At 44.0% G+C, this 13,797-nt stretch overlaps 1 protein-coding gene across 1 annotated transcript; it reads left to right on the top strand.

Moving 5' to 3' along the window:
- Window positions 1–13,298, top strand: p3h1 (prolyl 3-hydroxylase 1; the record flags this gene model as incomplete). The annotated part of the gene is made up of 15 exons (XM_079217871.1): window positions 1–441; window positions 2,573–2,725; window positions 3,528–3,717; window positions 3,795–3,926; window positions 4,835–4,974; window positions 5,657–5,746; window positions 5,854–5,906; window positions 6,052–6,179; window positions 6,903–7,030; window positions 7,676–7,771; window positions 7,873–8,023; window positions 10,592–10,709; window positions 10,837–10,912; window positions 11,880–12,020; window positions 12,508–13,298. The coding sequence occupies 15 exons, from the start codon at window positions 1–3 to the stop codon at window positions 12,997–12,999; spliced, it is 2,529 nt and encodes an 842-aa protein (XP_079073997.1). The 3' UTR covers window positions 13,000–13,298.
- Window positions 13,299–13,797: the final 499 nt, after the last annotated feature.

The raw sequence follows: 13,797 nt of genomic DNA, 5'->3' as shown, positions 1-13,797 counted from the left end.
ATGGAGCTCCGTTACGCGCTGCTCTTCGTCTGCGTCCTCGCTCCCCCGTGCGCCGCGCACATCCTGGAGCCCTACGACTTCCTCTTCGACACGGCGGTGGAAGCCTACTACAAGGGGGAATGGCTGACTGTGATCCTGAACATGGAGAAGGCGCTCCGGAACAAAGCTACGGTCCGCAGCGTGAAGGCTCACTGCCGCCTGAGCTGCGCCAACCAGACCGCTTTCGGCGACCACCCGTCCGGCCTGGGGGCTCCCATCCCGGGCGCCGGCCCCGTGGAGGACCTGGGCTTCTTCCAGAAGATCCTCAGGCGGGCGGACTGCGTGAACTCCTGCGAGACGGACAAGCTGGGCAACCCGACTCTGCATGAGGTCACCGCGGATGTGGCGCTGGAGTTCAAGAAGAGGACCCCTTACAATTACCTGCAAGTCGCGTATTTTAAGGTATGCAAGTTAGCTAAGTGCAGCAGCGAATGCGCTCCGGTCAGGGCTGCCCCGTTGTGAAAATGCAGCGCACATCGCAGACGTGTCTTCCAGTGTAAGTTTAAAATAAGTTTTTAGTGGGACACTGTAAAAACCCCAACCCCCCCAAAACCAAGACGAACCGTGCCACGTCTTAAGGTGGAGTCGAGCTTCTGTGGAGTCTTTTTTAAAGGCCTAACTTTCAAACGCTACTTACACACTCACACCGCCAAAGGACGAAGAGGTAAATGATGCCGCGTTGGCACGTTGGAGGACTTGTAGCTGCAAAGTGAGCTGGGGAAAGTTAGACTACCTATATTGTTATTTATTTATTAGTTTTTTTTTATTCACAGTTTCTTGGATTGTATCTCATCGAAAAATACTACCCTCAGAAATAACTTGAAAGCAGCATCATAATGTCAAAAAGCTGAGTGCAGAACTGTCACTGAAATAAGTGGGAGAAAAGATTATTATTATATATTATAATATAACAAATATAGTCACTGTGTATTTTCCATAATACATGATCAATGCAGGATATAGCAAAACAATTATAGTATAAGAGTAAAATAAGAGTTCCAACCTTCTAACTAAAGTGGTTGCTCCTATTTCTGACTTTTAAAACTTTGATAATAACATGGTAGGGAGCCCAAAGTCCTGGTGATCAGTTCCATTTGAACGTAGCTCTAAACTAGTTTACTGGTTAATTACAGGTCACTAAAAGGTGGGGTTGCTGTAGATTATGTAGAAGTCAATAATTAGGGGCTCCAAGAAAATATTCATACACTTGAGTATTGTGTTACTATGTTACTGTGTGTCAATTCTCAAAAAACACAACAGGTTTTTAATGAATAGTTTGCACGCTCGGCTTCGTGGCAGACAGCGGCTCATTTTGTGTTTTAAACACCCTGAATAGCAGGGTTGATAACTATCGTCTGCCATATAAGTCCACTGAGGTCAATTTGTGATTTTGGGCTAGACTAAATGAACTGAATTGAATTGAATATAGTCTGTTGAATGGAGCCTCGTCTTTATGTTATGACAGCTTTTCTAAAATAAGATTTTTTAGTATCGCGATATATATATATATATATATATATATATATATATATATATATATATATATATATAAAATCGCCTCGCTGACAGTATCTCAACACATTGAATCGTAGCCCCTGTATCAAGGTAAGTATCATCGCCAGAATCTTGCCAAAACACAGCCCTAGAAATAAGTGGTTGCAATTCCTGCAGGTCAATATTAGAGGTCGATGCAACCTACAAATTACCTAATGCCTCTTTAACAATTAGCTTTATGCAACATATCTCATTCTTGTGAAGTGAGGGACTGGTTTGAATTTAGAGTAGGATTTATGTTTCATGCCAGATTGAATACGTTTGGTAAGTTTTGTCAAGTACAACTGAGACAGAATATACAAATATTTCTATGAAGAATGGGACAAATGATGACGCAATGTGAAAAGAAGCATTTTCTGCTCATTGCTTTACCCTCAACTTTACTGTTATGGTTTTCCTCTCACAGCTCTGATACAACCCACTGTGTGCTAGCCAGCAGCCACAAATGGCTACGAGCAGCAAAGTCAGCGACTCGCTGAGCCGGTGAGCGCAGGACCTATTACCTATTATCAGCTGAAGAGCCAGACATTTCACTCGGGAGTTGGTGGGGACCAAAAACTGAGCTAAAAGAGAGTGAATAACAGACTTGCATTCGGCAGGAGGGCCGAAACATGACTCAGCGGCGATGCTGATATTGCTCTGTGCTTGTGTGAAATAAGATAACACGTAACCATTAACGACCTCATACCATGATAATATATCAATGTTGTGTGGTGAAAATAAATCATGTATTGCTGCCTCACTGTATCAGGTTATTATGGCTAACGTGTTAGCAAAGAGCTTCATATACAGCAAAATTAGCATCCATGCTGTGTAGAAGGTTGGATGGACTAGACCCGGTCTGAGAGGCTCGTAGAGGCGCCGTCACGCGGCAACATTCCTGTCAAATAGAGTCTGGAGGTTTTGCTGACTAGCACACCTTTAATCAGAGGAGGAGCTGAACACCTGTGTGTTTATTCTTTCTTTTTGCCTTTCCCAGATCAATATGCTGGACAAGGCAGTGGCAGCCGCCCACACGTTCTTCCTGGCCAACCCGGATCACACGGAGATGAGACAGAACCTGGACTACTACCGGATGATGGCAGGAGTACAGCCGGAGGACTTCAAAGACTTGGAGGCCAAGCCGCATATGGTGAGAGCAAAACACCTCCGAGTCTGTGTCCTTTTTTCGCCTCGAGGCCAGACTTTAGAGGGAGTAACGTTTATGTGGTTCACATTTTGTGGTTCAGTCTGTTTCAGAAATCTGTGGCCATTATGTCACCTGGTCCATTCTCTACAGTCAAGCTGTCAACAGGCGTTTTCAAATAGCTGTAGAAATGTTTCGGCCTTAGCTCTTTCCTTTTTCAACTGTTTATTTAACATTATTATTTTAGATTTGATATATTTTAAGTATTTTTTTATTGTACTTGGTTTCTTATCTATGCACAAAAGCAAAAGCCTTGTCTGTGAAAACCTACTTGGCAATAATCTGATGCTGATTCAAAGCAAAGGCAAAATAAAACCCAGATCAGTCGTTGTAATAATGAAAAGGAACATTATTTGGTCCCAGTAGGAAATGCAAGATGGTGAACGGAGGAAGAGACTTCCCCTCTTCGGGGAAATTCAAAGAGGTTAACAACTGTTATAGTAATTAGATTTTGCAGGAGATGTTGTTGTTGTTGTTTTTTCACATAAACCACGATCAAAGTCAGAAATGTTCGACACCACAAAATTCTATTCTTTGAGGTGATTAATGGCTCCTTAAGAGAAAATGAAGAAAATGTGTTCAACTGTTGAGCCTCTATCGTGAGGACTGTAATGACAGTTACCTTAACCCTGTGTGCACTTTGTTATTACCCTGCTATCACCTAGAAAAGTCACACTGTTATATGTCCCAGCATTACTCATTATGCACAATGTCTATCAATCTATCAATCTATCTATCTATCACTCAGGCCGAGTTCCTGCAGGGGAAGAGCTACTACAGCGACGACTCCTTCGGCCTGGCGGCGAATCACTTCGAGGCGGCCGTAGACGAGCACTTCACTGCCGACAAGGAGTGCAAAGCGATGTGCGAGGGAGCCTACAACTACGACGGGTACAACTACATGGAGTACAGCGCCGACCTCTTCCAGACCATGACAGGTGAGACAGTACGTCCTTTTGGGGGTGTTGTGCAGAAAAGACTTGCATGAAGTTTCTGACCATTGATCTTTTGTCAGACCACTACATGCAGGTGCTGAACTGTAAGCAGTACTGCGCGGTGGAGTTGGCCTCAACCGCCGGCAAGGACAAGCCCTTTGAGGACTTCCTCCCTTCGCATTTCAACTACCTGCAGTTCTCCTACTACAACAGTGAGTCCGACAACAACCAACATCCTGGAGTGGACAGATCTCGTTGCTGAAAATTGAGAAAATAATATATATTTTTTTTAAACGACTTTCCGCCACGCCTTCGTTTTGTGTTGACTGATGATGACAGAGGAGGGTCGTACTCAGTGATGAGAAGTTAAAAAAAAAGCATGTTCATGTTGAAATACATATATTTATACGTGTAGTTTATATTTATACGTATAGTTAAGCCCCTCGCATCGGTTTGCCCTCTCATAGACACGATCTGCAAATATAGTTCCAACCTATAGGTGTTTTTTAAGAAAGAATAATTAAGAAATGTCATTTCTGGCCAATTTTGAGAGCCCCAAACAGTCATCTGGCCGTCATCAGTGTTACAATTATGTTGTACGGATGCCACTCAAATAGCAGACAGGTGACCCCTCCTTATTAAGGTAACTGTCATTGCAGTCCTCACGATAGAGGTTCATCTCTGACCACAGTTCAACACATTTTCTTCATTTTCTCTTAAGGAGCCATTAATCACATCAAAGAATATAATTTTGTGTAAAACATTTTTTGACTTTGGTCCTGGTTTATGTGAAAAAAACATCTCCTGCAAATCTAATACTTATCACAGTTGTTAAGCTCTTTAAATCTCCCTGAAGAATGAAGGTCTCTTCCGCCGTTCACCATCTTGCATTTCCTACCGGGACCAAATAATGTTCCTTTTCATTAAAGTGAATAATGGTGCACTTCCATTCAGTTTCAGGGCTCACAGGAGACAGGTTTTTATAACGATTGGTCAAAATTGTCGTTTTCTTTCCTCTTAACTGTCGCCATCTGTCAACATGAGTTTATGGTCTCAATCTCTAGTTTCAAGTCTTCTTCAGTACAGGATGATGTTCAATACCTCTCCTCCCTCTGTCCAGGTGAGAAGTACGAGCAGGCCATAGAGTGCGCCAAGACCTTCCTGTTGTTCCACCCAGCCGACGAGATGATGAACCAGAACCTGGCCTATTATTCTGTCGTGCTGGGCGAAGACAAGGCACGAGATATCGCGGCCAGAGAGGTACGACTCACACTCCGTCTCCCAGAGGCTTTTGATGCGAAGTGTCCTGTTAGTGCCTTTTTTTTTTTTTTTAGCAGTGCGCTATCTTAATCCATAATGACCGGCAGTAAATCAGACCACAGTACATGTGGTGAGATTAGCACTCAAGGGCACAAGAGAGACATTCAAAGAAAAGCACTGATGGTGATCTAAAGCACATAAACTGTTTGCTGCCTTTTTAAAGATTCTTTCACTGCCCCAGCCTCCGAACGCATACTGGACACCATTTATAGTGGGTTAATAGGGTTGTTGATCGATTCAACGATGATTTCTGGATCTCCAGCCAATCGCTCACATTTTATAATCACAAACACTCCCAAGGTTGTCGTTGTGGGTGATCCTGAAAAAAATTATTGAAAATGCGAAGAAAATTGCTTTACTATTAATTCATCTTATTTGTAGAGACCAGGAGGGTCATCACAGATATAGATATTCTAGCTGCGGGTCCTATCTTATGTTTGTTTAATAAGCGCTCTGTTCTGCTGGTCACCACTAGAGGCCGCTCAAAACCGGACATCAGTAATGCCCCGTAGTTTTCAAGCGAACAGGGTATCTTCTGGACATATCTCATGGAGCTATTTTGCAGACTGGGTTTCAACAGATGCAATCCAGTTTCAATTGATTTATTTATTTTAACCTACAGGTGGTGAAACTGCACATTCAGCAGTCCATATTGGAAAAAGAGTTGCTCTACTTTGGATACGAAGCCTTCGGGATCACCTTTGTAGATCCAGTAAGTGAACAAGTAATTCATTATCGATCACTTTCGGCCTATTTGATGCAGCGGCCTCATGCAGGGCGGTTTTTGACTGGTGCCTTTTACTGTCACTTGGCATTCAGGACACATGGACACCCGAAGATGTTATGCCTAAGAAGCTGAGAGACAAGCAGAAGTAAGATTGAAGAGGTCGTCTTACACACACACACACACACACACACACACACACACACACACACACATTTATGCAGGGCAAGGATACGTTTACCGTGGAGGTGATGTCATGGCCTCTGTCATTGCCACCTGTCTGTGCATCTCAGGGCCGACAAAGAGACCACGGCGAGGATCACGGAGGAGATAGGAAACCTCATGAAGGAGATTGAGACTCTGGTCGAGGAGAAGAAGAAGGATTCTTCGGATATGGCCATGGTCATAGCGCCGCAGGAAGGTGAATATCACACCCGGCTTACAAGATGTCACTGAGAGGATGGTGCATTTGTTCCATGGTGATGTAGTCTTTCATATTTTAAACAGACGACAGTAAAAACCTTGAATACAGTACCTGAGAAAATTCAAAGGTTCGCAAACGTTTAAAGGGCCCATTATTCAGAGGGTGAGATGCTCCTACATAAACGCTCACAACACATTTAACGTCTATTGACCGGTGCACAAGCTCATATGCAGTCAAAAGGAGTTGTTGAGGTGACAGAGGAGACAGAAGACCACATACCTGTCCCTTCACAATATGCCACGGCAATGAATTGAGCACCTTCTATCAACGGACAGCGACAAAGTGAAAACTGAGAAGTCAGTAAACACGACGTGAAACTCATCAATATGAGAGTATACATTCTGGGACTGTACGGAATGGTGAGACGCTTTGAAGCCTCATTCATAACTTTCTTATCGTTTGTCTTTTCATTGTGTCATTGTGTGTCAGATAAAGATTAGGCTACACCTAATAATATTATAGTACTAATAGCATAGTGTCCAGTGGTGTGATCCAAACATTTAAAATAACTTTCCAGGGCGTTAAAGTCACAATTTATTGAATTTTTTTTCTTCAAATCTGCAATTTAAATAGCATTAGAAAGGGGACGAAAGATAACACCTTGCACCTTACTTTGCACCCTGATTTACTCACCTTGACCATGCGTCCTCTCTCCTCCAGGTGGCGCTCTGTTGCACAACGACATCAGGGTGACCATGACGGCCAACCAGATGAACGGCTCTCAGCGGGTGCTGCTGGACGGGGTGATCAGCGAGGACGAGTGCAGGGAGCTGCACAGCCTCTCCAATGTGAGTGATGGAAAGGACGAAGCACGTTTGAGTTTAGCTTCTCTTTTTTTGCCATGAAAACAATTTTTTTTTGAGGGACAACATGACGGACAGCATGACACACAACGCCACGTTGATGTAAAACCATCACATGAACAGACGGATACAGACGCTTGTGCACTACCCGTCGAGTGGCGGAGCATTTAGCAGCTAAAGAGACAGATATTTTACTCAGGTGACGGTGGAGACCAAAAAAAATCTAAAAGAGAGGAAATGTCCTCTTTTAAAAATGTGTGGATGTGTAAATATGCAACTGTTTGCCAACACATGAGGCACACTGACTTTAAAAATGGGATTACGGTTGCAGTTACAGTTTGTACCACAAAAATAGGTAAAGTAAAATTAATAAATATTATTATAATAATAATTTGTTTAACATATTCATCATTAACACACCTGTGATTATTACACCTCATAATTTACACTTGTAATATAGTGTTGGCATTAATATACAGTTTAACATAATAAGGTGATAAAATATGCCTTTATTTATTTATTTTCACAGACTACTCAAAGTATTTTCATGTCTCCTGATGCCTGTTAGTGTCCCATGTCTGTGTTTTAGTTTTCATTTAGCGTGATGTTGATGTTGTTCACGTTTCCCAGGAGGCTGCTCTGAAAGGCGACGGCTACAGGGGACGCCCCTCCCCCCACTCGCCCAGTGAGATGTTCCAGGGAATCACCGTCCTGAAGGCCGTGAAGGTCTGTACTCCCCGGCCGACACCTTTTCAAGCATAGCGATCGTAAGAGACGTTAGTTCCGTCCCTGTGGCTGCCGTTAAACGGTGTTTCCACCTCCCACAGCTCGGCCAGGAGGGGGCGGTTCCACTGAAGAGCGCCCGTCTGTTCTTCGACCTCAGCGAGAAGGTGAAGAAGGTGCTGGAGTCGTCCTTCCGTCTGGACGCCCCGCTCTACTTCTCCTACTCACACCTGGTCTGTCGCTCCGCCATCGACGGTAAGTCCGCCAGGGACAATTCGCTGGTGTCGGGTCTGCCGGAGAGAATAATCCACCGGCTTCTTTTGTCCCCAGTCTGTTTCGGTTGGTTCGTTCATGAAATGATCCGTCACATCTGTCGGAGCAAGTTCAGTCTTAAAAAGTAGGAAAATGGGGAGGATTTAGGAAGTACATGTAGTTTTTTTTTTTTTCATGCTCGACAAATTCACCAATTCCCTTTTCATTAATGCACCACCCATTCACAAACAAATTACTTCTATTTCTGAAAAATCCCGTTATTTCTTCAAGGTTTGTATGGGCCTGTGCGACGGGTGTGGATGTTAATGTTGTGCCCGCCTCTTCTTTGTGATGATTAGTTGGCTGTAAAGAAGTTGTCCAAGTGATGGACTTAAAAGCTTGAAGCTGCATTGATCACTTTCGGCCACTAGAGGGCAGCAGAACAAAGCGCTGACATCACCGAATAAAGTTACTGTGGTGAACGTGTTGACAATGGCCCATTTACACACCTAGCCAACACTGGCGATTAGCCATGTACCATCAGCTTACATCTTTAGTCAAATACATAAAACTGCCCACCTGATGAATCTCCAATAAAAAGTCCTTTGCTTTTCTTTCTCATTCCACCGTAAAATGGTAAATGGTCCATACTTGTATAGCGCCTTACTAGTCTTCCGACCACTCAAAGCACTACATGACATCATTCACCCATTCACACACTGATGAGAGGAGCTACCATGCAAGGTGCCACATCAGATTATCAACCATTCATACACTGTAGGCGCAGCTACGGTAGCAATTTAGGGTTAAGTGTCTTGCTCAAGGACACATCGACATAGGCTAGCGGAGCCGGGGATCGAACCGCCGATCCTCTGATTGAAGGACAACCCTGCTCACCACTGAGCCACAGTCGCCCCGTGAGGGTGTTATGTTTGTTGTCCATCGGTATGTCCACACATGCATCTCATTCTCGTGAACCCAATATCTCAGGAACGCCTCTAGGGGTTTTCTTCGAATTTGGAACAAGCGTCCACTTAGAATTTCGTGGTCAAAGGTGAAGGTCGGCGTTACCTCAGAAAACCATTTTCGGCCACAACTCAAGAGATCAAATGCTAACTATTACATTTCCAGACAAATGTCTAATGCCCAATACGTCGATCACAGCGGTTGTGCGGGTAGATCGCATGCCATTAAAAAAAAAATTTAAAATGTAATGGTCGGCCGCTTGACTGGATTTATTGCCAAGTGCACGGAGGATGATGTTTTCCCCGACTTCCTTAACTACCACTGCATAATACACCAACAAGCATTATGCGCTACAATGCTCAACATGAAAGATCATGGATGTGGCAACAAAGATCGCCTATTCGAGCGAGAACTCTTCAAAGACGGCTGTTCCGTGCACATCTGGAGAAGTCTGACTGTGTCCACTCTGACTTCTTGCTACACACTGATGTGAGATGGCTTATAGGGGGAAATTCCTGCAGAGATTTCGAGAGCTCTGTCCGGAGATAAAGGAGTTTCTCCATGTTGTTAAACATGCAGAATACAACCAACTAAATGACGATCAGTGGCTGCTAGACTTGTCATTTTTAACCAATCTCACCAACATTTTAATGAGCTTCATTTAGAGCTGCAAGGAAAAGACAAAACCGTGGTTGATATGATCAGCTCAGCTGATGCTTTCAAACGAAAAATGCAACATCTGTCCTCAAAGCTGCAGCGCCATGGTTTGAGGAACTTCCAAAACCTGGCGTCAGAGCTGGAGACACAACGGAAGGCGTGTACGCAACTTGACAGAGCAGCTTGACAAGTGTCTGTCAGAGTTTATTTACGCGAGTCAGCCTTTTCCCACATGAAAAATATTAAGTCCAAACACCATTTCCCCCGAACAATTGGTCTGCCTGAGGCTGGCTACCAGCAGCCACTGTCCGGACTATGCAACCCTGCTGGTTCCATTCAGTGCATCATCAGAGTAAAATGTAATGCACAAAAATGTACAGAATTGTATTGTGTCATAAGGGTTCATGCAGTTATGCAAGGTACGCCAATATTGTAAATATAATGTATACTCTGTATATTTATACATTAATAATGCTATAAATTTATATTTAGCATTATTAATGTAGGTAGATCTTTTTGACTTGGTCATTTTAAAAGTAGCTCGCAAGCCAAAAAAGTGTGGGCACCCTTGGTGTAATGGGATGAAATGATGATTTTACGTGACATTTTTTGGACAGACATGGCTCTTAACTGCAACTTGACAGGTTGGGGGAGGCATTCAACTAGCTGCGAAGCGGTGATTCTAGTTTCTTGGTTGAAACCAATTCCCGAGAAAAACCTCTTGCTCTAAAGCTGCTAAACGCTCCATTATGTTCACCAGCTGCTCTCTAACTTCATCTGCTGTTTGTTGCTGCTCAGGTGGAGTTAAAGTAGGTTGATCAGAACCTTGTTTGCTGAAAACAGTTCTCTGCTGCTGCAACGCTGGCTGAAAAACATCTGGAGGGTTTGAGTTGTGCGATCACAGTCTGAAATGCTCTAACGTCTCCTTTGCACTGTTGTTTTTTTCAGAGAAGCAGAAGGACCGTGAGGACCTGAGTCACGCTGTTCACGTGGACAACTGTCTGCTGATCTCCGAGCTTAACGAGTGTATAAAGGAACCTCCTGCATACACACACAGAGACTTCAGGTGAGCACACACACACACACACACACACACACACACACACACAGAAGTACGGTACAGAGTCTACCCTTGGACCAGACAACCCTAATGACTGGCACTAACGTAGCATCCCGATGTCTCTCCCCTGCAGTGCCATCCTTTATCTAAACGATAACTTTGAGGGAGGAGAATTCATTTTCACAGAATTGGACGCTAAAACAGTCACGGTAACTATTCATCTTTTCTTTGCATCATCTTTTTTCCACCTGTGCTGCATGTATAGATAAAAAAAAATCGAAAAGTGCAATCAGAAGAGTGAAAATCTACCATTGCGCTAATGTTTGATTGAATGAATACGAACCACATCTGCAGCCCGACTAGGCCGCAGGCGTGTTTTAACACAACAGATACGCTCTTGTTTTTACAGGGCTCTCAAGTGTCACGCATTGAGCGTGACTGTCACGCATTTCGGTCTTAAGTCCCGCCCTCCCGCCACACATCGTATTTCTCACGCTGAAAAAAACTCTAGGCTATTTAATGTGCCGCAGCGCGCAAACATGACCTGGTCGCGCTGCCCTCACCATGGAGGAATCAAGCACGTCTCCCCCGAATACCCTGCCAATCAAAAAAAAGAAATGGGCTACACGAATAGCTAATCAGAAAAACGTGTCTGTTGTATCTGGGTGAAATGTAATCCAGCAACCAATGAAAATGAAGCTAATAATGATAATATGGGTGGGAGGGGGGTTGAGTGGGGAGGATGATATGTCACTCTTACCTGTCTTAAAAACTTGAGAGCCCTGTTTGTCATTTGATGAGAGATCGATACATATATACATACATACATACATACATACATACATACATACATACATACATACATACATACAATTGTTTTACGTAGGGGTGCAAATTAAAAGAAGAACAAGTCGTAATCCAAAACGGAAACAAACTGAAGCAGTTAATAATAATAATAATATGTTTTTTTAATCCTGCATCCACAAGAGGTCCGATAATACACGACTGTGTGCGTCCAGTAGTATGCAAGATTAGCCGTAGACCGACAAACAGACAGACAGATGGCCGCTCAGACACACAGGACCGAACACATAATCTCCTGGCGAAAGTGATGACAAACTTCAAGCTTCACTGCTTTTAAATGCTGCCTATTTCTTTATTTTCTGGCTTCTTCAGGCCGAGGTGCGGCCACAGTGCGGCCGCGTGGTCGGGTTCGGAGCGGGACAAGAAAACCCCCACGGCGTCAGAGCCGTCACCAAGGGCCAGAGGTGCGCTGTGGCGCTGTGGTTCACCATGGATCCTGCTCACGAGGAAAAGGTACGGACCATCTCTGTGGACCAACATCAGCACAACTAGCTCTGCAATAGTACTTTCTAAACGCAGCATCTCTCAGCGTATAAAATCAATTCAGTTTAGGGGATTGTTTTGCAATATAGTTCAATTGAAATTCATTTTTGTAAGAGGAACAGAAAAAATGAAAACTCTTGAAAGTTAAACGTCAAGAACTCGGCAAAACTCTGCCTAATATCTCAGCAATAAAACAGTATTAAGTTTGTACTATTCTTTTCATCACTCATAACTAAAAAAAGCCATTCATAAATAATGTGTACCCTCATTTAAACCGTAATATCTTAATGGAACAATCATTTTCACAGGAGCCAGTGGCTAATTTTCTCCAAATATCCTCATTTACAAATCCAATCTAATATGGATTGAGGTTTTGCTCATGACATTTTCATCCTTAATTGGCTATTTTTCAATCCTTGTTTTCCCTAAAATGTTTCTTTTTTTTCCTGAACCGTAGGAGAGAATCCAAGCTCAGGATATGCTGAAGATGTTTTCTACCCCTGTAAACGCGGAGTTCATCAAAAACGAGCCGAGCAGCGCCTCCGAGCCCAAACCGACAGCGGCCGAACTTCCCGCACAGGCTGACCCGGGAAAAGCCGACAGCAAGCAAGATGACAAACCAGCGGAGCAGAAGCCGGACGACCCAGCGGACGGACCAGCCGACCCAGAAAAGGACAAAGAGGAGGCGAAGCCGGTCGGCAAAACGAAAGCAGGCGCCAAAGCCAAAGACGCTCCGAAAGCCAAGGCCAAGACGGCGGACAAAGTCAAACCGGCCGCTAAAAAAGATGGGAAACAGACGGTTAAAACGCCAACCAAGCAGGCGGTCAAAAAGGACGCAAAACCGTCTGCGAAAAAGACGGTAAAAGTTGCCGCCAAGAAGGACTCCAAAACAGCCAAAGCCGACGCCACGTCAGCCTTAGACTCTCTGAATGACAAAGAGGAGCTGTGATCGAACACGCGCCCGTGACTGTGTCTATTCTCCGACTATTTTCTACTTCTCTGGGTGGTCGAATGAAGACGGAGTGAAAGGTTGAGTTAGTCGAATGCCGTTACACCGCAGACGTCACTAAAATCATCACACGAGTGCTCGACAATCTACTAGAGCGCCCGAATCACTGGAACCACCTTTTTGTTTCGGGCGTCCAAAGCTTTTTGCGTCTGTATAGATGGTGCCCTCTTTCTTCTCTGTTTGGATTCTCCGTATTTTATTTTATTTTTGTTTGTGATGACATGTTCTGGAACCAAGCGAAGGTCAAAGGGGCAGGGGGGATGTGTGGGGGGATGTGAAGGGGGGTGAATATGAGCAGAACTTTTCTGCTGAAAAAAACTCAGATCAACCGTGTGAAAAAAATAAAAGTGATGTTTTCTAAACTGTGGTGAGTTTTCATTAAAAGAAGCAAAAACACGACGCAATACTCCAAGCTGACACTGGGGGTCAGGATGGAAGCGCCGCTCGGTAATCACGCAGCTCATTTGAACAAACCATAACAAATTCACTTTTGAAGAGAAATCCTCAGGTGGCGAGCTTCGAGATTTCGGGGGGGGAGTCCTGCTGTGATTTGATTTCAACCTGAATAATTCAAAGCCCTGGTGCTCATTGTTCTCCCCGACTTCCTTGAAGGCTCAGCACATTTCAGCACTGTCACATTATAAATCTCGGGGCCTGCTTGGGAAAAAGGAATAGTTTGAAGTTAAGGCCCTCACTGATGTATCTGTTTTCTCTGTGGACGCTGCTGTTCATTAAATT

Source organism: Taurulus bubalis (genome assembly GCF_910589615.1).
Source record: "Taurulus bubalis genome assembly, chromosome: 5".
NCBI classification, from domain to species: Eukaryota; Metazoa; Chordata; class Actinopteri; order Perciformes; family Cottidae; genus Taurulus; species Taurulus bubalis.
This window is presented reverse-complemented; position numbering and strand designations above follow the sequence as displayed.